The sequence below is a fragment of the Alosa sapidissima genome, chromosome 22, assembly GCF_018492685.1.
Source record: "Alosa sapidissima isolate fAloSap1 chromosome 22, fAloSap1.pri, whole genome shotgun sequence".
Classification (NCBI taxonomy): domain Eukaryota; kingdom Metazoa; phylum Chordata; class Actinopteri; order Clupeiformes; family Clupeidae; genus Alosa; species Alosa sapidissima.
The window spans coordinates 29,389,674-29,417,315 of record NC_055978.1 but is presented as its reverse complement, the minus strand read 5'-3'; the positions used below and the strand labels follow the sequence as shown (position 1 = coordinate 29,417,315).

Below are 27,642 nucleotides of genomic sequence, written 5' to 3'. Positions count from 1 at the left end.
TAGGCTACTAGAGGAAGAGCCAGCAATAGGCTAATTTACTGTATTTATTATTATTATTATTATTATTATTTTATGTATAGTGCATATTTAGATCAATAGCCTAAATAGTATAGGCTACCTTGTGTAGCCTACGTATGTTTATTTGGTAGGCTATTATTATTATACCTTTACCTATACCTAAATTTCAATTAATCCAAATATAGGATGCATTGTAACAGTATCTGTGTTTATGCTTTATAAAAGTCCATTAAATCAAACGAGTGTGTATGTGTGCATGCGCGTTCATGTTTGTGTGGTGTGGGCATGTGTGTTGGGGGGTTGAACCGAGGACAATCTCTCCAGAAAGAAGTGAGGTAGGCCTACAGTCTATGTTCAGATCTTTTCATGTTAATTCTGTTGGAGCGGAGGGAGAGCCAGACGTTAAAGCTCCGTTGACATACAGTAGGCTACTTGCCAAACACGGGACGGGTCGATATCATGTGGATTTGCAAAGCTTTGTGGTACATTGTAGTTGCGGTTACATTAGGTAAGCAGCTTACATGTCTTGTAATTTTAGTTTGTGGTTAAAAACAAACAAGGGCGTGTTTTTATTCCATAGAATAGGCTACACATTTTCTATTTCTAGTTGTTTGTGCCAGCTGTTTTGGGAGGTATCTATGCTGAAATGATGATACACTGGTTTTCAGTATAAGCATGACTGAAAGCAAAATTCTAATTTAGCCTACACTTGCTGGATTCACTTTATTTGCGAAGCTATTGAGGCGCTAAAATGCACCTGGCTCTTTTGAAAGCGTGGGTTTGCAGCTTACATCCTTATAAGATCTATCACCCAACCCAGGCTACTCTAAAATTATTCACTGGGAAATAGTAATTCTGATGACAAAAACATTTTTCTAACAAATAACATTGGAAACGAAATGTGTCACTTACTGCTATCGTTATAACTTATAATGCGCATATCAATGGCGAAGGAAGAATTTCCCAGCTAACACACAAGGACGTTGCCAGAAAGTTGTCATTTGGTCCCTTCTGGCCACGTCCTTGTGTCGCAGCAACGTTGTACAGAGAATGTTGTCATTTGGTACAGTGGCAGTGACATAGTAAGCTGGTCGCCTGATAAGTTGGTACCGTGGATAACGTTACCACAATGTCGTGCTATGATCATTCGCAAAATGTTGCTGCCATGCATAAAGTTGCCACAACGTCGCGACCTGGTCGACTGATAATGTAGCCAGCTGGTACCTAGGATAACGTTATCACAACGTCTTCATTTGGTGCCATGCGTAAAAGTTATCGCCACAATATCGCGACCTGGTCATCTGATAAAAAAAGTCAGACTTGTGAGAAATAAAGTATCAATTTAGCATATTTTTTTAATTTAGTGGCAGAAACGGGTATCCATTGAGAACACCACCTCAGTTTCAAACCTATATGTTGTGTCTGCTGCTGTGTGAGTTTTCCCAGAATTCTGAGAGTGTTTGCCATGTGACTGAATAATGTGTAGTGTTGGTTATTTTAGTCGTATTTGCGTTTATCATGTGTGTGTTTGTTACTGTGTATAGTCTGCCTTTGGTTGTGCCCCATGTGTTGATTGTTGATGTGTGTGATTACCCTTATTGTGTGTTGCGTGTGTGGGTGAGCCATCTCGTTTTGCCCCATAACTTTGGCCCAATCCAAAAGTCTGGACCCACAGACTCACGGACAGTTCAAAGTCTAAGGCAGAGCCCATAGAAAATCCGAAAATTACAAAGGTGACCAGTAGAGTGCAAAAAGAGGCAAAAAGAGGCAGACAGCATGCACTACGAGGTTTAAACGGCCCCCCGCTTCGCGTCGGGGCCGTTTTACAACCTCGACCGTGCATTAACTTCTGTGAACAGACCACGGTGTCGTCCATTATCTCTTACTTATACTTATACCAGAGATGGTTGATTACGAAGATACTTCATGAGAGGCCATTTCCTGTCCCTGGAAATTTATGCAAATAGGGTAGCAGTACACGCCCCCGCACATTTATGCAGTGATCGGGCTCTCTTTTTAACATTGAGGTCTATGGCAGAATCCAAGAATTTCCCAGAATTTGTCAAAGCCTTATTTTTCTGAGCAATGGATGCACATTTCATGATCTCCAAACCCTCCTCCCTATTTCAGTAGAATGTCGTGATAGTATGACCCTCCAGTCGGGAGAAAATCAACATTAATGAAGGTGTACACCAAGTTTATTTTGTACTCCGGCTTGTCTGGCGTGGAACCGAGGCTTAGAATAAAGATATTACGAAATACATCTCACGATGAGTAGTTATTCACCATCATTTGCAAATTGGTAATTATGGTTAAAAGTGATTAGATAGAAAAAAAAATACTAAAATACTAAATACTAAAAATACAAAAAAAAAACTAAATAAAATATCCACATAGTGTGCTTAAGGATGATCAGGCATGAGGCTCTTGCAGTGATAGGGCAGGGACTGAGCCTAGTTCCGTATGCATGGTAAGGTGCTCTATGAAGGTGAGTGTCATGGTGATGGTGCAAAAAAGTAAGTTCAACAGTGCAAAAATAAAGTCTAGAGACCAGCATAAAATAAATATGGACATATAAGAGAATAATGTAGAAAAGTAATATAAAAACTATATCAGTGCAAGAATAGGTTGAAGTAATAGGGTTGCAGCCATTGGTCAAGTACTGAATAAAAAGTATTAAGTATTAAGTACGGCCACAATCCAGGCTGTGGGAGGGAGGAAGGGGTTATGCATGTGCTAATATAGCATGTAAACAGCGTAGCAGTAAAGCAGTAGGCTAGTGGACAGTACGTACGAGGCGAGAGACACATATGGAGCACAGCTGAAGACGCACTGTCACGAGATATAAGCAACTCCTCTGCAGGATAAACATTGTTTTATTCGCTTTTGAACAATATTAGGCTAAGTGTTGCTTTTTTCAGCCTATGTTTTCGATGGTAACCCATTGTCAGTCAATAGTGAAAATAGCTTTGTATAACTGTTTTGTCTTTGACTGACACGTCAGTGAAGTTAGTTTGACTTTGCCAATGAGTTCAAATAATAGACGAGTGCAAATGTGTGAAGGCTATACTAGGTTTTAGTAAAGCATGGTTTAGTGGAATGACTGTTCCATACGGTCTCGCAAGCAAACTCCTTCAAATGCGCCTCTGACTGTCAAAATACCGACGCATTCTTTGACGTCGCACTTCGTGCTGTTAAAGGGAATGACAGATTCTCATTCTCATTGGTTTAAATGATGTTACGCCCCAAACACACCCATGACTGATTAAGAAACCTAGGAACACCTTGTTGCGCCATCCGCCCGACGTTTGATAACGAAAACACTCCCAATGTGGACTGGACATCCTACTAAATTTGAATAAGCTTTTGACTAGTGACCATGCGCTTTAGACTGTCAATAATAGGGCCCTAAATGTTTAAAAGTCATGATTCATATGCGCCCAATAGGAACAAAAACAAGAACTTCAAAGCACAATAAGTGACGTCCAGAGGACACTGTAGCAGCATAATCGACATTGCCAGAAAGTCCCATGCACGTACCTTTAGGTTACAGGAATGGAAAAGAAAGACGTATAGCCTCCTGTCAGCACTCCAGCAATTCACAAATCCAATTATGTGCTCACAACATCCTCTACACATAACTGTAGGTCACAGTTTTAAAAGGCTATAAACGACTGGGGAGATATTTTTGTTACTTTATGGCATGAGAAAAATTACAATTATATGTCATCGGGTTTATAGACACAATTTAAAGACACAAAGACTTGATTGATAAACATTGACTTGATTGACAGGGTTGGTCTTATGATTTTGAAAGTAACATAATTTGTAACGTTAGATCTTATGCTTGCAACTTTGCTTAGCAGCAACCAATTTGTAATTTTAAAGGAGAATTCCGGTGTGATATTGACCTAAAGTGTGTTGAAACATGATACCGTGTGTGAACGTATGTCTCATAGCTCATCTCGTCTTGTCCCCTGCACTCAGAAATCTGGCGCTAGTTAGCCGACGCTACCAACAGTTTTTCGATGGGGGTGCCTGGGGCATCGGTCTAGCTATGCAAATGAATCACTGTTTTACATCATTTACGAGGCTCAAAGTAGCTCCATACTTCATTGGTAGACTTCCGAGGGCCTTGACATTTAAAACGAGACATTGAGAACTTTGAAAAAGCACTGGTAGTTTATTTACAAGACGATTTATAGTGCATTACCGCTACCTGCTGGACTGAGGTGTGATGGCAAGTGTACCCAGTAGCCTCATTTTGGCTTACAATGGCCGCCGGATGAATGAGGTGAATAGAAGTCTGAATATGAAATAAATGTAGAGTCAAAACCCAAAATGTAATAGGCTTCTGCTACTCTACATGGTCAGGCGACTTACAGTGTTCTGGCAATCAGTGTTTGTTAAAGCAAACCAAAAACTGCATAATGTCAGGGTCAGAAAATGTGTGGTCTGGGATGAGCCTGATTATTTTATGTATTTAAATTGCAGGGATTTACTGGATTTACTGTTGAAATTTGAATTAAATATTTGTCCAACCCATGGCTTAGCCTACTGTCTATCAACAATTTCAGTGTTTTCCAGTTGCTTGGTTGAGATATGCTTGAGACTTGAAATTCAAGTGGTTTTGCTGGAAAACCACATATTCAGATTTTTTGCTACCAGGACGCAACCATCTTTGATTATGGTATATGATGATGTCACCGTTATGGTTCAACTTCTGTGGATATGACGCTAACATTGATGTACCATGATGTAAGAAAATGTCAAAACAACCGATGCATATAATGGAATAAAGAAAATTTTATTTGCCAGATGCCTTCATGAAGGCAGAATTAATCGTTGATAAGGCAGTGTTTTACCCCTCCATACAGTATCCCTATGGGCCGACGAACGCAAAGTTCATCCACATTTACAGCCATTCCTCTGTTGCATTGCACACAGATATCACATGCATGTCAGGTAAAACTAGACAGCCTCGGCTTTCGAATGGTGCTAATGGCTAGTTGCTGGGATAAACAGTTTGCGAGAAAATTAACTTTGAAAGTACATTAAATGTATGCATTTTATTTACATTCTGCATCCAGCTCTGCATCCATCTCCACACTCTTTTTTCTTGGTGCAAATGTATTAGACCATAGTGATCATAAGTTGGGACATTGAAACCCCTGCTTTTCTTTCTTAACAGTGATTTTTAAATAATGAGTCTTAACAGTACCCTGGAAATCCAGAGTTCTCGCGAGAGCACAATGGAATTGTCTCTGCGAGACACTCTGGCAATGAGCAATGATGCACGTTACTTTTACCCCAACATTCCGGGGAACCAGCTAACTGATGAAGACAGCGCTGCAACGTTGGAGGACAGTACACATTGGTCATGGTGTTATCCGATTGCGTCGAAGTCCGAAATCATTCAGAGTAAACATGGTCTAGTGTTATCCAATTGCGTGCAGTGAGATTTTTAAATGCATGCTTGTTGCCGCCCCTCGAGTTGGGCCATTACATTGTTCTTGGCCAGACCCTTAATCTTTCTAGATTATCAGGGTCTGGATTTTCCAGGCCATCTTAACAGCCCAAGCACATTATAAACAAACCTCTGATTAAATGTGAAGTTTGTGAAATATGAAAAATAGGTTTGGGTATCAGCCTTGTTCTGTATTAAATAAAGCTCTTTCATGAGGCCGCCTTGATTTTGAACTTACACGCTGTGGGTGCAACAGAAATGAGGATGTGTAACTCAAAAGTGTGTAAAGCGTGGATTGGAGAATTCGCCCCCTTAGTGAGCAGAGTTCTTATTTTGTGCCTGCTAATGCCTCTATGCTTCTGTCTGTGAAAGAGAAACTGATTGCCATTCATTTGACTCCCAGTCTTTTCCTTTCTTTTTGGCATTTTAGAGGGCAAAGAGCAGATCCTGCAGAGGTTTCAAAAGATTGAAGACACCAGACTGTTCTGTCCAGACTGCTTTCCGCCCATTAGGGTAAAATATAACCTCTCAGTTGAGAATTGTGCTCAGAAGTGCAGCAGGAGCAAGAAGACTTTCACTTGCAGGTAAACATGAAGTTACACAAACTAATATTGAAGTCTATGGAATCAATAAAGTTTGTATGTGTTCAAAAATAACCTAAACCTACAAGAAACTAAACTGTTCAGGAGTTGCCCTGGGTGTAATTGTTATGCTCTGCTCTGCTTGTTAAGTTCTGCTCTGTTTGCTCCTATAGGGCATTTTACTATGATCATCACAATAAGAAGTGCCATCTACTTCCTTTTGATCACTACAGTCCAGGCACCCAGAGGGAACAGAAGTCTCATCACGATCTTTATGAGAAGAAAAGTAGTTTTTCAACTCCCAACATTTCTGATGTTGCAATACAGAAACAATGACTACTATTCAGTAGAGTAATACTTGTCGACAACTTGTATTTCACCATGTCTGGCAGCATTGAGTCCACACATTCACAACTGCTTTTTCACTGTCTGGTTAAACAGAGATAGAGCTTTATGTCACTGTTTTTATATGTCCACAGCTACCTCCCTGATATGTTTATGGTATCAACAATTAACAACAGTAGTCAACATTAGAATATCAATAAAAATATCAATAGATCATAAAACAAACAAAGTATTAAACATATAATAATAATAATAATAATAATAATAATAACAATTACCAAGGCTGTTGAATGGTAGAATGCAGAATGGACAAAACTAGGTAATTCCACCACAACAACAAACAAAGGGGCAGGTGTGGGCTATTTATGTATTGTATGTACTGTACGTTATTATAAATTAGATGAAAACTTTTAAACTTTTGGCAGTTATCCTACAGCTAATACCCCATTACCATGGCACTTTTAACAGAACCATGGTGAAAATTATGCTATAGGGGAGACTGCGGACAGTTGTAAGTCGTGTCATTTTTCAGGTCCTTTCTAGCATACTGTGTATATTGTCAAAGACACTATGCGATTTCAGATATACACAGGAGATGTGTTGAATTTCTTGTGGTGTAGGTAGGGATATCTCACAGTGGCCAATCAGTCACTAAGCCTACGATGTATTTAACATTACACAACATGATGCAGGATACAAGGATAATGTAGTAGGCTGGAAGCAGACTGCATGTTGCACCCAGGATCCGTAATGGCCCTTCCTCGTGGTACCACATGCACTGAATGCCCAAAGAACCAAAGCATCACCAACAAAGCATCTTTTGCACACAAAAAAGCATCAAAGCATTTTACTGGAGTTGTCAAGGAGGCACTTTCCTTCATCTGTGCTTTGTTGAATTAGGCCACAACACCTTCAAAAGGCTCAACAGCCGTGTCTAGACCAACCGCCCTCCACACTCATGATGGGTCCTATAAAAACGAATTCTTCGGTCATTCCTCTTCGCTGCTGTGCCCATTGATGATCCGATCAGCATCATAACCAGACTAACCCTTGACACCAACAAATACCAACAATGTGGCCGTTTATGATCTGGGCCCGTATTCACAAAGAATTTTAAAGATAAAAGTAGCTCCTAACTGGCAAATTTAGGAGCAACTCCTAAAAATAATGGGCGTGTCACTCCTAAATTTAGGACTCCTAATTTTTTTCACTAAAAGTAATTCACGAAGCATTTTAGACCTAAAAGTAGCACCTAAGTCTGGGACAGCTTAAAAGAAGTCGAGAGGACTCCTAACTCACTAAGACCTATTCACACTCCGCTTTTTGTGGCATTTCACGTCGCGATGTTTTGCAATCCTATGCGGTTACCGGAGCTTCCAATCGTGAGGAAACAATTTTGCAGGCATAACTAACTGATGCAATAACGTCACTAACAACAACCAAAACTAGGCTACTCATTGTCAACATGTAAATTAAATGTAACATTTCATTGTGAATCAAATTAAAATGTTCTCCTCTTTGCAAACGTAGGCATAGGCATAGGCTATGGTGACAGATTAATTTAAAAATGTTACTGCATCAATCCGTATGTTTCATTAGGCTACTAGGCTATTTGTTTTGCCATACTCTTGATTCATTTAGGCTAGGCCTTTTTATTCAGTTATTCATCATCTTCCGTCCTTGTGTAGCGCACACATTCTCAGACCTGTCACCTGTCACTCATCAGCCAATCCAGGTGGTCACTTCAGTCAAGCTCGTGCATGAATAATGACGGCATCCATAGCAACGAAGACTCACTCTTAGTTTAGGAGTTGTCACTTTCCTTACTAAGAGTAGGTCTGAAAGGCTTTGTGAATAACTTTTAAGAGAAAACTCCTAGCTAAAATCTTTTAGTGCGATTTAGGAGTAATTCTAGTGGCCCTTGATGCAGCCACCAACAAATTCTTCAGTCAAACCTCTTTGTTGCCATTTATGATCCGATCAGTAACACAACCAGCCAAAATGTCAGCCCTTGATGCAGGCACCAACAATTACCAGACTCAATTCAGGTCTAAATTGAGTTCATTTCGAGTTCTCAAACCAAAATTCTACAGAATTGTTGTGACTGACTTTGCGTCAAAGCCTCTAACACCGATCTCCACTAGTCTTATATGTTTCCCAGTCACTTCCCTTACTCACTTACTTAGGCTACTTTAGTTATGCATACCTACTGTATTCCTCAATTTAACGCGGTTAGCATCCATGGCCCACAGCTCTCTCCAGCTGATCTTCCTCTTCTCAACACCACGCCAGTTATTTCCATTGTCTGTCTCTTTCATTTGAGACATCACTGTTGAACATCTAGCTTTTTAAAAATTATATCACAAAACTACATTCAAAGTGTCATCAATGTTTTCCACACCTGTCAGAAGTTATAGATTGAAGCTAGTTTCTAAGATGCAAAACTATTTACTTTTTCAAGATTTTGACTGCGCAATTGATGAGCAACACATTGTTATGATCACTGATGTAGATGGTGGTATAATTTTCAGCTGCTTCTTATGTGTTATATATATTTTTATTGTCTTGTCAAATATAACACGCGTTGCATTTGGTTGCAACTAGCAAGGTTGGCTTGCAGTAGGCTAGCAACATTGAATTAGTCATGTAAAGAGACCGATTTTGAGCAATAGAAAAAAAAAACATGTCATAACTGTCCCCAGTCTCCCCTAAGTGGGTTCATATCAGACTCCCAAGAGACCCTGTTTACATTCAAGACAACAATAGCACATGTGGTCTCTTTCTGTTCTTCACACAGGGGGCAGAGGTACACTACAGAGGTACCTGAAGACTGAGGCATCTTTGCTTTTGTGCATAGATTGTGTTCCCTGTCCAAGGGTCCAGAAAAATATCTCTCTAGAGGAATGTGCACAAAAGTGCAGCAAGGCCAAGATGAAGAATGATTTCACCTGCAGGTATGGGAAAAGCGAAGCATATAACATAGACACTCTGCTGTGAATTGCATAGTCAGTTTGTTCTCATTTTTCTTTGGACTTCTTGAAGGGCATTTTACTTTGACCACCAAACCAGGAAATGTCACTTGCTTGCCTTTGACCACCACAACCAAGTGGTTAGGCTTGAAAACAAAGAAAACCATGACCTTTATGAAAAGAAAGGTAAAATGTAAAATGTATCATGATCTTGTTGCATCTTGATCCGTTTGTATCTTCATCTTATGTAAGGGTGGGAGGACATGAAATAGTCTAGACATAACACATGTATTTGGTATACAGCATAAATGGGACTGAAGTATTCTGCACAGTTTCCTATGTGCCATTGTAAACCTATTGGCCATTAGGGCAACATGTAACACAAAATAAGGCAATGGACCATACTTCAGATTATAACGTTTTTTACCATAAGAAAAGCTATAAAGCTTTTTTACTGAAGTACAAACCAGTCACTGTGTGTACAATTTCTTTCTTGAGAATATGTGAGCGAGTGCATCACTGGCAAAGGAGAGAGCTACCGGGGCAGAGCATCTATCACAAAATCTGGGATCCGGTGTCAGCCCTGGGCGGCCTCTATTCCTCACGAACACAAGTAATATCTCTCAATCTTTCTGTCTCCATGGCCTTATTTCCTCTTTTCCACACTCGTTTATTTTTTAATCTGAGTTAGTTTGGTTGACTTTTCAAATATTGTTTCACTAGTTTAAAACAAATGTTCAACTTATCATAAATAATGGTTCTGTAACCTTTTCTCTAAATGCACAATGTCAACACGCTATTTTGACATATAAGGGTATGGTATTGTAGAAAGAAAATCATCAACATTTGAGAGATTTATTGACTGAAGTCATGTTCTGTTTGCTATCCAGCTGAACTCATAATACTACAGACACATGGAAATACATGTCCATAGCACATAGAAAGTGTTGCCAATCTCAGTCTCAGAGGGACACCTAAACTCCCTTATCTCCATCTCTAGTGTATGTGTTGGTGCCAGAACAACATTAATCAAATTCTTGCCTGTACCCAGAGGAGACTGCAATTCTTGAACAGTCTTTATTTCACAAGATATCCATCCTCAAATTCAGCTTAAATTAACTTTATTAACATGATGAGGTGAAGGATGAATAGCTTGTTTTTATTTAATGACTGGCTTTTGGCAGCACTCCACAAAATCAAAATGTACATGTTTTCAAATATTTTTGACTCCTGGATTTAATTTGAGATTTCCTGAGCTTAAACCAAGAACTCCACGACAAACTGGTCTGTTGAATGAGAAATATATGTGAAACATTTGGTCGGCCACCAATGGGAACTATCTCTGGCAGATATACAGTAGATGGATGGCTGGCTACCATCTGTTAGCACACCACATCACAACACGTTTCATTACTGCCAGAGAAATCTAGCTAGGCTTTATGCTCTTCATAACTTGGTTACAGCTTCCAGAGGCACAGTAAGAAAAAAGACCTTCGTGAAAACTTCTGTCGCAACCCAGAGGGTGAGGCCACAGGTCCGTGGTGCTTCACTAGTGACCCAGCGATCCGCTACCAAGAGTGCGACCTGCCTCAGTGCTCAGAAGGTAAGTGTCTGGTATGTCAGAACCAGCAATGCATCATTGTGATAATAGTTTTGGTCTGGGACTTATTGCAAATTGCAGCCGTTTCTTGTGTGCTGTTACAGGGAAGTCAGCGATCACACACAATTTCATTTTCATTCATATGGCAAAAATCAGAATCACAATTATTTTGGTCAATATGATAGTTATTGCTTATGGAGCCCAGGACGTGACATTGCAAGATATTTTTGAATACCGAGAGAATATGCGCACATTTTAATACATTTTGGTCTCATTTTACTAGATTGTGTGCTCAATTTTACTAATTTGTTTGCATGTTTTACTAAATAGTGCGCTCATTTTACTAAAATTAAAATGAGCGCACAATTTAGTAAAATGAGCGCACTATTTAGTAAAACGTGCGCACGATATAGTAAATTGTGCACACAATTTAGTCAAATGTGTTTACAATTGACTAAATTGAGATCACAATTAAAATTAGTGCACTATTTAGTAAAACGTGCACGCGAATGAGCGCACAATTTAGTAAAAGGATTTTCTGGATATACACCAAAAAATATCTTGCAATGACCCCTTCAGGGTTCTGTAATTACTCAATGATTTTGGAAACATTATGCATTTTAAATTAACTTTAAATTAACAGTGAATTAAATTTAATTTGAGATATAATTCATCTGTAAAGAAAAGGGGTGCACTAGATTTTAAAGGAGCATGTTGGGAAATTAGCTTATTCACCATCTCTCCCACAGTTATATACCCTTCTACTATATCCTTCATCTGTGTGTGTGTGTGCAGTAACTCAGTCTGACGCACCCATCTTTAGCCTAGCTTAGCATAGCTCATTGAGGTGATTGATACCAACTAGCTTATATCTCCCAAAAGTGACAAAAGAACTCCCAACATTTTCCTATTTACATGTTGTGTCATGTATATCAATGTAAAATGAGACAGAGCGATTTATATATACAGTACATACTTGGGACTGTATTCTCATTCAGGCAAAGCACTGTTATCACTCCGCAAATCACTCGCCTGAATGTGAACATAGTACCAAGTCTGTATACGCTTACAAAATGGCTGTGTTTCTTTTGACTTCGTTATTTGTACACGTTGTAACTATACAAATCACAGTATGTAAACAGGAAAATGTTGGAGTTCTTATGTCACTATTGGGAGGTGTAGGCGATTGGAACAGACCACGTCGAGAAACCTGTGCTAAGCTAGGCTAGCGGTGGATACATCAGACCAAGTAACCACACACCACACCACACACTGAGACCTTGAATTTCCCCTTGGGGATCAATAAAGTATCTATCTATATATCTATCTACCAGGAGATGCGTATGCACGGAGAGAAGGGTATGTATCAACTAAGCTAACTCGTAGTAGTAGTTTTATCTCCTAATATGGTATGTTTTTATGTGGATTTTACAGTAGAGTGTATGATATGTAAAGGGGAAGGATATCGGGGCCCAATGGATCACACAAGCAGTGGTCGCGAATGCCAGAGATGGGACACTCAGTGGCCACATAAACATGCTTTTCAGCCTAGCAGGTAAGACCACACACACACACACACACACACACACACACACACACACACACACACACACACACACACACACACATACACACACAGACCACTTCATCTTTTTAAAACGTTGCTATGTTACAGAGGTATGACCAGGGATGGATTACTGCACGGGCCTACCGGGCCCAGGCCCAGGGGCCCAAGGGGTCAGGGGGCTCTGAAGCCCAAGCCTTTGCATGAAATCATTGCCTCAATATCAACAAATCAGGATGTAGGTTATGAATCTGATTGAATTTAGTATTGGCCATCCCCAAAATGCAGCAGAATACAGGAAATCACATCAAACAAATTAAACATTTTCTGGGGGAGGACCCCCAAACCCCCCCTCCCACATATACAACAATAAGTGGGGGGCCCTTAATACATCTGGGCCCAGGGGCCCGAAAGTTCATAATCCGCCCATGGGTATGACAGTGAAAAGGGATTTCAAAACAAATGTATTAAAACAAGAACAGTGCAATATCTCATTAACATAGCATAGCATTGTTTTTGCTAAACAATGTTAGAATAAAGCTGCAAGCTCAATGTGAAAAAGTCAAGGGGACTGAATACTTTATCAATTCATGATACAAATACACTCATATAGAACTATAATAGATATAATATATATATAATATTTCTATTATTAGTTTCTATTATTAGTAATAATATTTATATTATTAGTTCTATTATATATTATATAATATATAATAGAACTATAATATAATACATAATAGAACTAATTGCCAATCCAAACAATTTCAACCTCTTTTTGCTTTATGTCTTAAGGCACCCTGATAAAGGGCTGACTGATAACAACTGCCGGAATCCAAGTAATGATATGCAGCCCTGGTGTTACACTATGGACCCTGACAAACGCTGGGAATATTGCAACATCAGTGTTTGTGGTAAGACTTAGGGTAGCGTAACATCAGTGGGTGAGTGAGAAAAATAAAAAGTTACTTCCATTTTGCCTGACACCATTAGTCTGACGCCTGGTGAAATTCTATAGACTTAAAGGTGCTCTATGCGAAGTCATACATTTTTTTTCGTCTAAAACATTTTTAGTCACTTACAGCAAACATCACCTCACCATCCGCTAGTTGCCTGTGTCCTGAATACACTGTAAAAAATGCGATCTCTGTGGACAACCCAGGCTCCAAAAACAGCCACAAAACAACTTGGGCAAACCTTGCCCATAAAAATTAACAAACTGTTCCAGCAAATTACAGACGCACGTGCAGGACGGTATCAATTGCACGGGAGGGAGGGGGAGGAAGTAGTGAGCTAGCTTTCTATTTAGTTTGAAGGCAACAGAAGTGGCGTTATCCAGCATCGCTGAGCAGAGGTTTTCCTTACAGCAGATGCCTTTTCTGATGTCCAAATGTTCCTGAGGATGTCTAACATGAGCACTGTACTATTAGTAGTATTTTAGAGAAGGTTAGTCAGTTAGACACTGTTTTTCCATATATGGACAACCGTAGACAGGGGTGCATTTTTTCTCAGGGATTAGGGGTAGGAAAGCTGGGTCGTATGTGCTCTTATTTCACTTTAAGTTATAACGCAGCTCTTTTTAGGTGAAGTAGTACACTGTGTTGTCACAGCTAGACATGAAATGAATATAACTGCTCTGTGTAATCTTCCTGCCTTACATCCACCAGACTATCATAATGATACGACTCTGGACACAACCACTTCCTGTTATTGGGGTCAAGGAGAAAACTACCGCGGCAACATGAACATGACCTCACTTGGGATCCCTTGTCAACACTGGAACATGCAATTACCTCATAAGCACAACTATACCTCACAGAATTACAAATGCAAGTGAGTTGCAGACGCCTTAGTATGGAATGGATCTGTGCGGTGGGGTGGTCTAGGCTTGGGGGTTGGTCTAGGACAGTGTTTCTCAAACTTTTTTTATGGGGACCCACTTTTTAAAAATGACAGACTATCGCGACCCAACTCTTGACTGTGGTAGTTAACAAACTAGATCCTTATAGAAAGCTGTTAGCTTTCCTAAGCTAGGCCTATATAAGGTATAAGGAACCAATGAGCTAGACAACAAATTCCCATTATGTTATTGTGTAGCTTAGTACCCTGGGAGTGAGACAGTAATAAGTTAGTATCTTGAGAGTGAGACAGTTGTCATGCGTGACTTTCTGAGTCACTCCTGAGAGCAGTGGTTCTGAAAAGTTTTCTTTCATTCCCCACTTTGATCAAGGGGGCATTCTCGAGCCCCACCTGTCCCTCATCACTCTAAAAAAGTGGTAGGTCAAGCTTAAAATTGTCAAATTTATTGAAATAATGACAAGTTCTAAATATATCCTCTTCAACAGAGTTAAAATCAGCTGGTGCTGCAGATATAATAATAAAAAATAAATACATAATAACACACATATTTCTGTTTTCCAGCAACATATTAGGAAGCATAGGCCATTTTACAGCATTGTACAATATATTCAATGAAATACCAACATGCTGCATTAAATGGATCCATAATCCAGTCATACTGAGCACTGCTGGTTGGGAAATATTTTTGAAATAAACTTTGCAGGGATGTGATGTAGGCCTACTGTTTAACACATGGGATCACAAGAGTGGCTCCCGAATCAGACGTTTCAGCCATTTCGCTCAGAAATCTCAAAGGCATAATACTGTCGCGATCGAGGCGCGTGTCCCATACCTCAAGTTTCTTTGCGTCTTTTCGGAGCTCAAACACGTGCGACAGCACTTTACCTCGGGAAAGCCACCTTGCCTCGCTGTGAAACAGTACAGCCTTTTGGTCAGCTACCATCTCTTCGCAAAGTGCGGAGAATAAACACACTTTTAAGGGCCCGGTTTTGATGAAATTCATCACTCTGACAACAACGTTCAAAATCTCATGTAGGTCGGGACTAACGTTTCATGTACAGTGACTACTGTCCCCCCTGGGAACAATAAACAAGCAAACAATAAGAGCAACATATTACTGTGTGTGTGTGTGTGTGTGTCTGCTTAACTTTGAAGGGATCTGAGAGAGAATTTCTGCAGAAATCCTGACGGAGATGAGAACCCATGGTGTTTTACTACTGATGCCTCAGTACGTAGGGCCCTCTGCACCAACATTCCCAGATGTGAATTTGATAAATCAGACAGCACAGGTAAATCCACCAGTTAACATTGAGCCTATTTGTTTGAAATGTGATGGTATGAATCAGGGTGCCTTTGAGTGACTTTGTGAGTCAGTGCTCTGGTTATATTTAGTAAGTAGCAGACATCCCAAGTATCCTGGAGGTTCCGGGAGTCTCCCGCATATTGATAACGACTCCCGACGCCCGCAAATTAGATAAAATCTCCCGGAATCTAGAGCGAGCGAGCAAGAGCGTGCACACGAGACCAAAACTTCAAATCGTGTTTGCATCTGAGTGTAGCGTGCACACGACGGGGATAGAGAGAGAGAGAGAGAGGTAGTGCGTGTGTGCCTGTTCAAGACAGAGAGCATCCTGATTGGCCTGTTTCAGTTCAGTTCAGTAGGAACAGGAGCGTCATTGCAGAGGCAGAGTGCCCCCCAAAAAGGAACATTTAAGACCCATTTCACATCAGACTACACGAAAGTGTAGGCTACCCTTGTCTCATAAGAGTTCAAAATAACGATAGTCTTGCATGCTGCACTGTTTGTAACAGTGACTTTAGCAAAGTCAAAGTCAGCTTTATTGTCAATTTCTTCACATGTTCCAGACATACAAAGAGATCGAAATTACGTTTCTCACTATCCCACGGTGAAGACAAGACATATTTTACCAATTTAAGTCCACAGACAAACATAACATTCAAGTAAACAAAAAAGTAAGTAAATAAGTAAATAAGAGGGCACATATATGAAAATATATGAAAAAATAAGAGCAGCAAAATTTGGTTGAAATTGTGCATAGACAGTCAATAAAATACTAGTGCAAAGTCAGGCCAATAAAAGGCTTGGGTAGTTCTGTTTGACCTAAGTAAGAAGAAAGTGGCATAGTGGTGCAAGTTATGTAAGAGCAGCAGAAGTGTTGTGTTTTCAGGACAACAACACCAAGTTGTAAAGTGTAGCATTGCCCATGGTGGGTTAAATGATTGCAAAATACATGTTGAGGTGAGTTTAACAAGTGTTTCATGTGCATATTATTCAGGACTAGCCTACTAGATGGCTATTTGCCAAGGCTACATTAAGACCAAACTACCAAAATCTACATATTTTATTATCACAATGTCTAACTATAGGCCTTCCTTATTTGGTGTGCTGAGTAGAGATAATTAATTAACAAACATAGGCTATTCATTATTCATCACTATTTCAGTATCTAAGAAGGCTAAAGTATTTTTTATAATTATTTATTTCTTTTCTTTTGGGGGGGGGGGAACCTCCCGGAAATGGCTTTTTGCAGGTTGGGATGTCTGGAGTGCATTTATATTCCTTACTTTTCTCAAGTATGTTCTTAAAAAATGCTGTATGTTCTCAACATCTGTTACAACATTGTTTAGAATGTTCCCTGGCCTCACAAATGTTATCCCTCATTGCTTTTAAGAAGACACATTTCTTTTCTCCTTTCGCACACTGAAATTCTGAGTCATTGCGTTGTCTGTTTTTACTCGACACAATATGGTTTCTGGCAGAAAAATGTCCTGCAGTCACTGATGACAGAGTGGTCCCTGATGTTAAATCAGTTACAGCCACTAATAAAACTCCATTTCAAATGTACTTACTCCCTGGTAAAACAAAAATAAAACCCAAAATTGCCTCTCTTCCTCTCAGGGTGTTTGTGGCCAAACGTTAGTGGACATGTATTGTGCATGTTAATGACAATTCTGTACTGTACAAAAACTATTGTTTTTCCATCAAGTCATGGGAGGTGTCATGCATGTCACACATTGCTTTGCTTCTAGATTGTTATGAAGGCAGTGGTGAGACATATCGTGGTAACCTAGCAAAGACCCGCTCTGGAATTCCCTGTGGCTATTGGGCTGACCATGACTACAGGTAATATCTATTTAGATTTTCCTTGACGCACAATCTGTCTGTCGACCTTTCAATGTCCATTAATTGATTCTGTCTACTCAGCCTCAGAGATGTGCAAGACACATCTCAAACACAATTTTGTATCAATGCCACAAATGTTTTGTGAGTGATTAGGAAACTCCAGCATGTCGTCAAACTGTAATAATAAAGTTTGAAAACAATCAGTTCAAACCAAAGGTTCAGGTGCTTTCAGGCATCTCAGATTTATTTTATTTAACATAAGGAGAAAGCAGATAATAGAGTATTTGGCCCACAAGAAAAAATATTTTTACCATGACGAGACTAAACTCGAAATTTTGAGAATAAAGTTGAAATTTCATTTTGACTTTAATCTCGACGTGTCAACATTAAACTCGAAATTTCAAGAATAAAGTTGACATATCATGTCGACTTTAATCTTGACATTTCATCTTGTATGTCCATCAACAATAGTTTGGAGAGAGAGCAACTGCTCCAAAGTAGCTGCCACTGAATCAGGACATTCAGTCTCAGACTTAATCAGCTGGCCAACAACTCAACAAAACACCTTGTGTAGCCTAGATGATTTGGTGAAAATGTACTTCAGAATCGGGTTTAGCAACAACTATACTAACTAGTTTGAATGTTGAGAATAAAGACAAAATGTTGAGATTAAACATTACTTACTTGACGGGAACTTTAAAAGCCAAAATGGCACAGACAGGGCCTCAGGGTTTTGTTCTTCCTGCTCTCCCCCCATGGTAGATCAAAGCCTGTTCATTTTCTTGCATAGCTTGTGAGTGAGTTAGGGCGCCATTCAAAACATTGAGTTCTGTCTTGTTTAACATTGGCACATAACATTATTTCACCTTTCAGAGTGCGTTTATTTATTAACTTGTTTGCACATTAGTCGATGACATGAATTTCAGTGAGCCGAATAATAATAAAGACTTAAGGGAAAGAGCTTCAAAAGTGGTTGTGGTCTGGGTTTTCCGGATGGTGATTCATATCAAATTATTTGATTTTTTCCCATTCATGTGTTAAAGTATCTTTGAGGAATATATAGCATACAGCTGCATACAGTATTACTGACAAAGAAGCTGTAGATGTGCAATGCAGATGTATGTGTTGCTGTGTTACTGCAGTGATGGCATACGTTCAGCAGCTGGATTGGTCCTGAACTTGTGCAGGAACCCAGATGGAGACAAACATGGTCCCTGGTGCTACACAACTAACTACTCTATTCCATGGGACTACTGTCAGCTACAGCATTGTTAGTATTTCACTTACTTCCACAACTTTGGGTATCAGGGTCTCAGATCTACTAACATGTGTGTGAGTGAGAATATGTGGATATAGTTCAGGCAAAGTGCTACATTTCATTTCAATTTAACATTTCAGGGATTGAACTGGCCACCCTTTAGTCCAAGTCCGCTTCCCTAACCAGTAGGCCACGGATGATTTAAAATTTAGAGTCAGTTATAATTGATATAATTTTAAATCTGAACAAACAAGTGTCCTGGCTATAAAGTAGCTCTTATATTTTCTGTAGTAAGGCTTTTCTTTTTGACCCTCCAGCCACCAGAATTCTGGTGGTTTTTCACATAGATCTCTGTTTGTCGAGGTCACAGAGTCGGAACAAAATAAAAATCTTTAAAATCATACTCCCAGAGTGTAGCACTATAGCTGTCTGGCTGGTATAGTTCAAGTTCAAGTAGTTTATTGTCATATACTCATTAAAGGAATTATAAGTAATGAAATTATTTTAGAGCCTTCAAGAGCCTTACACCTCCATCGTACCGATGCCAAAACACTCCACTGCAACAAGCCTTTAATGACTTCCGTCCAGTTGCACTCACCCCCTTCATCATGAAGTGCTTTGAGAGGCTGGTCCTGGCCCACCTCAAGATCTGCTGACCACCCTTACTGGACCCCTTCCAATTCGCCTACCGTCAGAACAGGAGCACGGAGGATACCATCTCTACGGCCCTGTCCCACCTTGACAAATGCAACATCTATGTGTGAATGCAGTTCATTGACTTCAATTCAGCATTCAACACCATCATCCCCTTCAAACTGATCACCAAACTCAGTGAATTTGGCATCAATACCTCCCTCTGTAACAGAATTCTGGACTTCCTAACCAACAGACCTCAGTCTGTTAGGTTAGATAACCACACCTCCTCAACCATCACCCTGAACACCGGCGTACCACAGGGATGTGTGCTGAGCCCTCTCCTTTACTCCCTCTTCACCTACGACTGCACACCTGTACATGGCTCTAATGCCATTGTCAACGATGAGACGGCCTACAAGGAGGAGGTCCAGCACCTAGCACTGTGTTGCACTGACAACAGCCTGACTCTAAACACCAAGAAGACCAAAGAGCTCATTGCGGACTTCAGGAAGTCTAAAGCTAGCACACACACCCCATTCTCATCAACAGGACTGAGGTGGAGTGTGTCATCAGCTTCAAGTTTCTCCACATCTCTGAGGACCTCTCTTGGTCCCTCAACACCTCTAACGTGATCAAGAGGGCTCTAAAGAAGGTCCACCTGTCTCCTCAGATCCTGGTGAACTTCTGCCTCTTCACCATCGAGAGCATCCTCATCCACTGTAACGGTATGGCAACTGCTCTGCCTCCCACCAGAATCATGATCATGAAAGATCATGAAAGACTGTACTCATCCCAACCACAGACTGCTCACTTCACTCCTCTTAGGTCTCTTCTCACCCAAACCAGCAGGTTCAGAGGAAGCTTCTTTCCTGCGGCTGTCACCTACTGAACTCTAGCTCTGCAGCCCGGTGACAACCAACAAACTAAGCCCCCGCTTCATACTATTCATCCTGCACATACACTTATTCTATCTACTCTCATAATGTTACTGTTTTTGCACTACCATGGTACTGTTACCACACTGCACAGAGCCGTACATACTGTACATATCTGTCTATATGGTTCATACTGAATATCCATATTTATTCTGTTTTTCTTGTAATATATTATGTTAATACACTGCATATATCTATATTATTTTTACTACTCTTATAATGTTACTGTTACTACACTGCACATATCTGTACATGTTCATACATTGTGTGTGGGGGAGTAATGGGGTGTGTGGGAGGGGGATGATGAAATGTGTGTGTGTGTACAGTATGTGTAGCTGTTGGCTGCAGCGTCTCGAGTTAGGTAGCACCGTTTGCACCGTTTTATTTCGTATCGACAGACCTCGAGAAACGGAGATCTATATACTGTATGTGAAAAATCACCAGAGTTTTCCTTTATCTCCAACAGATCCATGCTGCATGTTTTCACTTAGACATTCTGTGCAGCTGGCGTCAGTGGATGAATGGTGATGAAATTTGTGTTTGTCTGGTCACCATTTATCTCCATAATGTAAGCATGTTCATGAAAGAGCTTGACATTTTCCAAACCAATCTGTGGGTGCTGCTAACCAATGTCGCCTCTCAGTGCATTTCTTTTCTTTTGCTGAACTGGCACGGTTCCATGCCTGTCACTGAGTGCCTGTCATTTAGCAGGGCTTTAGATTTACATTTCTTTCACTGGTCTTTGATTGACATCTAAAGCAAATGTGCATAATATTCTCTGAATTCTTTCTCTTATTTCAGGTAAAACACTTTCAACAAAGGTACTCTCAAACCGTGAGTACAACCCCCCTCCACCATTCACAGATTCACACCTCCTCAGTGTGCTACAAACAAACTCAGTTTTAATTCAATAATTCTCTTCTTCATTCCAGTCAACATGCCTAAGCCAGCCTGTTTCATTCACAAAACCACCCGGATTGTGGGGGGCACTAACGTTCAGAGAGATGGCAGTTGGGTGGTCAGCATACAGAAGAGGTATTTATGGAAGATGCACAAGATTCAAGAGAGATTTATTTATCTCATACACTGTTATGCACATAACAGTACGCAAGGAAAAATGTTAACCTAGTAAACTCCATGACTGTAAAATTGAAGCGATAACAACAACAAAAACAACAACAACAACAATTATAGACACAATTATAGACACAATCTGAATAAAAACGAGAGAGTACCTTGTGTGTGTACCACTGACAACACCAATTACATCAATACATTTTTGAGATTGTCATAGCGTAGCAGACATGTCCATACTGAAGAGCGTAATGGCCTGGGGGAGGACACTCCTCCAAAGTCTCTCAGTTTTTGCCTCCAGACTACTGAAGCGTTTGCCTGATTTCAGTAAACTGACCAGCCTGTTATTGGGAAGGGATGGGATTGGTCACCTGATCTAAATGTCATGCGGAGGAGGGCCACCCTAGAGATGGGCTCAGCTGAGTGAATTCATTTAGTCGCCTAAGTGGTACATTGCCCTTTTTATCTGAGCTTGGACGTGATCAGCTCAGGTAAGGTCCCCAAAGATATTTGAAAGTTCTCCCTTTCTACCTGGGTTCTGCCAAGTATGTGTTGGGTATAAACAAGTATTGACATTACAATTATTAGAATGTATCTGTTATAGAAATACCTCATTTGTATATATTTGTGAAGTAATCTTGTAGCCAGGTAAAAGCAGACTCATTCACTTTGTGAATAGCGTCTGGCCTCGCATGATTGGGAAATGTTTCCAACTGCATAGTGACAGGCTTAGACTTTGCGTTAACTTTGAAACATTGAAACTTTGAAATCACTGGTCCAGCACAGCCAATCACATTGATCAGGGATTCCTAACATTACTTTCTTCTTTCTCCTTTTTACCTGCAGCAGTGCGCACTGGTGTGGTGGGTCACTGATCAGAGAGGAGTGGGTTCTCACTGACCAGCAGTGTTTCTCTTCCTGGTAATGTAATCTCCTTATCTTCTCCATATCTGCCCTTTAGATTCTCTCTCTCTGACTTAATTATATGGATGTTTTTTTATTCTCTGTCTTCTAGATTATCAGAGAGGATAGCTAACTTATGTGGGATCATAAAGAGAGTTTTATGTGGATATTTTGACTATGTTAAGCATATGTTTAGATTTTTAGCATACAGATTATGTTTAAATTGAATAATTTAAACATTAATTAAAATAATTGAAACAGCAACAAAAAGAAAAAATCTGATTGTAATTAGATTCAAACCACATTTGAAGGTGGTTTGAAATACTGAATAATCTGATTTCTACAGATGTGTCTCAGTCTGAACACTCTGGAAACTCAAAGGATTTCAAAGTATCATTTTGCCTAAGTGAAGCCAAAATCCTGTGTTCTCAGTGTTCCTGACTTGTCGGAGTACAGTGTGCTGGTTGGCCTCCTTCACCTCAACTTGTCCTCCCAGAGACCACTCCTCCGTATAGCACATGTCATCTGTGGGCCTGAAGGTTCCAACCTAGCTCTACTCAAACTCTCACAGTAATGACACCAACATCATTATGTCATGCCCCCCCCCACACACACGCATATTTATTAATACCTCCACCATTTTACCCCTCTCTGTTTGTTGGTTGGTTAATTGGTTTGTGAGTTAGCAAAATTAGGCAAACACCACACACCCGATTCTCATGCATACAAACCCATTACATTTTGGAGTAGATCCAACTCACGGGATGCCTAATACTTTTCACTTAGTTCTGAATGTAAACAAACCAACATTTTTGTTTTGATTAATGATACACTGATTATTGACACTTTAAACTCATTCCACCAGTGTGGGAAAGAAGGCCATAAATGGAAGTATGAGTTTGCAATAATCATGAAAAAGTACTAAATCTGTCAGAACAATTAATCTGTAATTGGATTGTACAAAAACACAATTCAGCAACTTTTTCCGGCTTTCCTGCACTTCCCTGCTCATCTGATACCATTGAAGGGTAGCACCAGGCATTTCCATGCCCTCAACTACATTCCATTGGAATATGCACCAGAACAGTTACTTGCATCATAAATAGCCTACACATTTCTTATTCAACACTGAACTTTGTGTTGGCTATGACACCTTTTCTAATCATTCACTGCCCGCTAGTCAGATCAGCACCACAATTTCATGGGTTTGTCCTTGGCCCATTGTTTAACGCTGACAACATACCAAATTAGTAACAAAAACACAAAGAAACATCCCCTGAGGAGATTTGGTGGAGGTATGCACTGTATCGAGTGCCGTTCTAGTTGTGTTCTTTATTTACACTGACAGTGTTTTCTTATCGTATAGCCCAGCTCCACTGTCAGAGATGGTTAGAACCATTCAGTTACCTGTGGCAGGGTGTGAAATGAAGGAGGGATCCTACTGTCACATGTATGGCTGGGGAGAAACTAAAGGTATTACTCTTTCTCACTCACTCTCCCTCTCTCTTTCACACACACACTCTATCCCTCTCTTTCTCTCCAGATGCCTTCACTTGCTTATTTCAAGCCATATGTAAGGGATAATGGATGACACAGTGTTCGGTTAACAGAAAAATAAAGCACGTTCGAGGTGGTAATGCGGCCCGTGATGCACAGTGGACCTATTTAATCGCTAAAACTGTCTGTAGAACTACTTCTTTCCGTCACTCTCAACTCTCAACTTGCAGGACAAACTGCCGTTACTAGTTCTAAATGGATGGTTGCTATGGCCAAAGGCCAGTCGTTAGTTCCATATCTCATTGTCAAGCAGGCATATCCCAGGATTCTCTTGAATCATAGCTTTGTAATATGTAAGGGATAATGTATAGAACGCCGGTCATTATTGGGAAAATAAGTCCCGACAGGGCGAACCGGACCCCGACGCGTAGCTTATTACACTACTTGCCTACATTACTTACATGCTGAACTTGAATCAAACATTCTTTAGAACACAGCTGATCAACCGTCTGCTTTTCACTTTTGAATGAAGTTCCAGTAGTTGCGGAGTGATATGAAAGACCTGAATTAGAAGCACAAACTCTGTTGCCATTGACAGCGGTCATTATTTTTTTCAGAGGTCCTTTAGTTGAAAATAATGACCGCTAGAACTTTGGGAAATCCCATTCAAGTCAACGGAGCGTTCTACTTGCATTATGTAGAGCCATGTAATAAAATTGGTTTACTTAGCCTACTGCAGTGCAACTGAGCTAAATGTCACAGTCATGTTACAATGTTGCTATGCTCTGAACATCCGTCAGGTCGCTAATTTGTACCTTCGTTGTAACGTGACAGTTCATTTAACTTCACAACAAGTTAGCAAATTAATATACAAGTGTGATATGGCCAAAAAACTGGAGCTACTTCATAGGTGTGCCAAAAATAATTTACGTTCTAAACACTTTATCACAATAGAAAATTCAACCAAGCAGTGGTAAGCAGTGGTAGCTCAAATTTTTCGCTGTGGACTTTCTTCTTGTTAATTTAACTTGGTTTAGATACATGAATAAACAATTATATACTTATGCATTGATGTTTGTTCCTCTAGGAACAGGCTACAAGGGCCATTTGAAAATGGTTAGTCTTCCCATTATCGACACTAAGAGATGCTCTGCTATCCATAATGTTAGTCTGCCAATCACAGAGGCCAAGTTGTGTGCTGGCGGAGAGAAAGATAAAGGTGTATGTGAGGTAAGCCCCTACATTACTCTTTCAGAGTTTTATCATTTCTTGAAGGATTGCCATGTTAATTTCTATTGGTGATTTTCTTGCAGAACGACTATGGTGGCCCTCTGGTTTGCCAGGAGCGGGAGAGCAAAGTCATTATGGGAGTGAGCATCCATGGGCGTGGATGTGGCATTGCCCAGAGACCAGCCATATTTGTTAATGTGCCTTTTTATGCAGACTGGATACGCAAAGTTTTTATACGCTTTTCTGAAGACAGAAACTATTAGACTCACAAACTCTTCTAGATTTTGTGTGTTTACCATAGAAGCAACCTCTGCTTTGACTGCCTGGTCATGCAGCAATGTATAGTTTATGTTCTTGCAATGACAAAAAGGAAATGAGTACTGAGATTTGTGCAGGTCAACATTCTTGTAATGCTCACAATGTAAACCCTTGTCACCATTAAGGGACTTTGATTAACGATCAATTTACACAGTATCTCAATGTTATTACAAGCCTCTAGTCTGCCATTTCTGTAAATATTTGTTCACAAAAATGCAAATTGAACTCCATTCGGGAGTAAAGTGTAGCCCCAGATGGGCTGTGTGATTTGTAACTGTACGTACACACCGCCGCAGACTTGAGCTTCCAAAGATTCAGGAAGTCATTCATTTTCAATGGAAGCCGACTTCTCTCAGCTGCAAGAAGCGGCAAATCCGTCAACTTTATGGTAATGAGCTATGACGCGGTTCAGTGACCAACGACCAGCAACCAATCGAATAGACGACCTTTAAATAAAGTATTAAGATAGAACATGATCGAACGTCAAATACTGTCACGTCAGAGCGGCCAAAGCGTCCAAAGCTTCCCTGTACTTTTTTGACAAGCATCCTTGTAGATAGATAGATAGATACTTTATTGATCCCCAGGGGAAATTCAAGGTCTCAGTAGCATACAGACATCACACACACATTCAGTAACAGCAGAAAAAAGTAATTAAAAGTATGTAATATAAAAAACACAACTAAGCAATAAGGACAGTAGAAGATAAAGAATATACTAAAATACAAATTATACTAAATAACACTTAATCTAAATCAATTCTAAAAACAGTATCCACATAGTGGGTGATTAATCAATCAAGAGGCGCTTGCAATGACTGAGGCAGGGCGACCAGAGCTTCTTTGGAAGCTCAAGTCGGTGGCGGTGTGTACGTACAGTAAAGCTTTATTTAATGGGCCATTAAAAGCATTCCCTGTGTTCAATTAGGTCTTATAGATCTTGCTTTCTTAAAGCAACTATATGTTTGTATGTTTTTACCAATTAAAAGGTTAATTTATGTGCAAACTAGTTTTGTGCTGCAAAGGAATGAAATGCTCGCACTCTGCTAAAACTCCCATATATTTAATGTGTTGCAACGTTTCGACCCGACTGGGTCTTCCTCAGGCAAAAAAGGAGGCCTGAGGAAAGACCCAGTCGGGTCAAAACGTTGCAACACATTAAATATATGGGAGTTTTAGCAGAGTGCGGGCATTTCATTCCTTTGCAGTTCTAGTTCCATTTGCCCTGCACCTCACCGGTGGGGATGTGCACACCTCCACTATTACTCATAACTAGTTTTGTAACATCCAGAAATTCATGTACAGTCACAGAAAGATGACCCCACATCTTTAAAAGATTGCCTTCTTTTTGAACAGAACCATCCTTTGTGGACTATACATGTTTAGCATGGCTAAACACGTGTGCTAGCCTGTAACCTAACAGACTTCATAGTGCCCCTTTTTATGAAATGATTCATAATGTGGCCATTTCTTACCACTCCTGTAGCATGCAGGCATTGCACACATGCTCATATGTTAATGTTTTCCTGCCAGTTTATTTCTGTGCATAGACGCTTCAAATAGGCCATGGCGAAGTCATCTTTTATTGATAATAGGCAGGTATCTCTGTTCTGAAGACTTTGGGAGCTTTTAATGACCTAAAATCCCTTGAGTATGGTGCATTAATATGATCTGTATGACCAACCGAATATGAAACAGTACTCTTCATGGCATAACAATGCACAAAGGAGCTGTACTCACAGAGGGACTACTTTCATTCCAGATTTATAGAGTTGCCTATAAATGGTATGGTATGGTATATGAGATTGGACAGATTTATGAGAAAGTTTTGTGAAGGAATCTGACTTGAGACCGGGAAATGCACTCTACATCTGTGGCATGAGCGGAGGAAGGTCACTGTAGCTTTATTAACTCTTTATTTTGTCTGTCTTTGAAATATTTGGACCAACTTCAAAAAATGTTTGGCAGGGACACTCAAGTTCCCACACATTTATCTCAGACATGTTTCCTCAAGAAACATCATCCCAACTATATGCAAAGTTCTTACTGTCTCACTTCAAAAGACTATAGGCTGTTTTGCAGCAAAGGGGTTTTCTAACCATATTAAAGCAACGCAATGCAGTAATTTCATCCATTTTCAACATACTGGGAAAACTGTTAGCACTACGGGGGTACCTTATTAGCCTAAAATCAATAAAAAAGGGTCATGCTCCTACCCGCAACATCAACATTGCATAGTGCAA

The 27,642-nt window shown here is 40.1% G+C and overlaps 1 protein-coding gene across 4 annotated transcripts; it reads left to right on the top strand.

Moving 5' to 3' along the window:
• The first annotated feature begins 418 nt into the window (after positions 1-418).
• Positions 419-26,008, top strand: hgfa (hepatocyte growth factor a). Of its 4 annotated transcripts, none has more exons than XM_042079452.1 (20): positions 419-526; positions 5,916-6,069; positions 6,240-6,352; positions 9,209-9,365; positions 9,454-9,566; positions 9,879-9,993; positions 10,844-10,983; positions 12,415-12,535; positions 13,340-13,458; positions 14,212-14,377; positions 15,560-15,693; positions 17,456-17,549; positions 18,692-18,819; positions 21,180-21,212; positions 21,311-21,413; positions 22,299-22,373; positions 22,788-22,925; positions 23,722-23,828; positions 24,940-25,082; positions 25,166-26,008. In XM_042079452.1, exons 1-20 carry the CDS (start codon positions 478-480, stop codon positions 25,343-25,345), a joined length of 2,382 nt encoding a protein of 793 aa, XP_041935386.1. In that variant the 5' UTR covers positions 419-477; the 3' UTR covers positions 25,346-26,008. The 4 variants fall into 4 exon arrangements, with proteins under 4 accessions (XP_041935386.1, XP_041935389.1, XP_041935388.1 ...); XM_042079453.1 differs by lacking the exon at positions 419-526 and adding an exon at positions 4,731-4,776 and having other exon boundaries at positions 5,916-5,998; positions 6,300-6,352; XM_042079455.1 differs by lacking the exon at positions 25,166-26,008 and having other exon boundaries at positions 22,788-22,894; positions 24,940-25,026.
• The last annotated feature ends 1,634 nt before the right edge of the window (positions 26,009-27,642 follow it).

What these genes read in the sequence shown, in the direction of transcription:
- hgfa (XM_042079452.1), top strand. Translation starts at nt 478, where the DNA reads ATGTGGATTTGCAAAGCTTTGTGGTACATTGTAGTTGCGGTTACATTA. An exon ending in TGTAGTTGCGGTTACATTAG is followed by an intron (nt 527 to 5,915) that starts GTAAGCAGCTTA and finishes TTGGCATTTTAG; the next exon opens with AGGGCAAAGAGCAGATCCTG. An exon ending in TGGGCTGACCATGACTACAG is followed by an intron (nt 17,550 to 18,691) that starts GTAATATCTATT and finishes GTGTTACTGCAG; the next exon opens with TGATGGCATACGTTCAGCAG.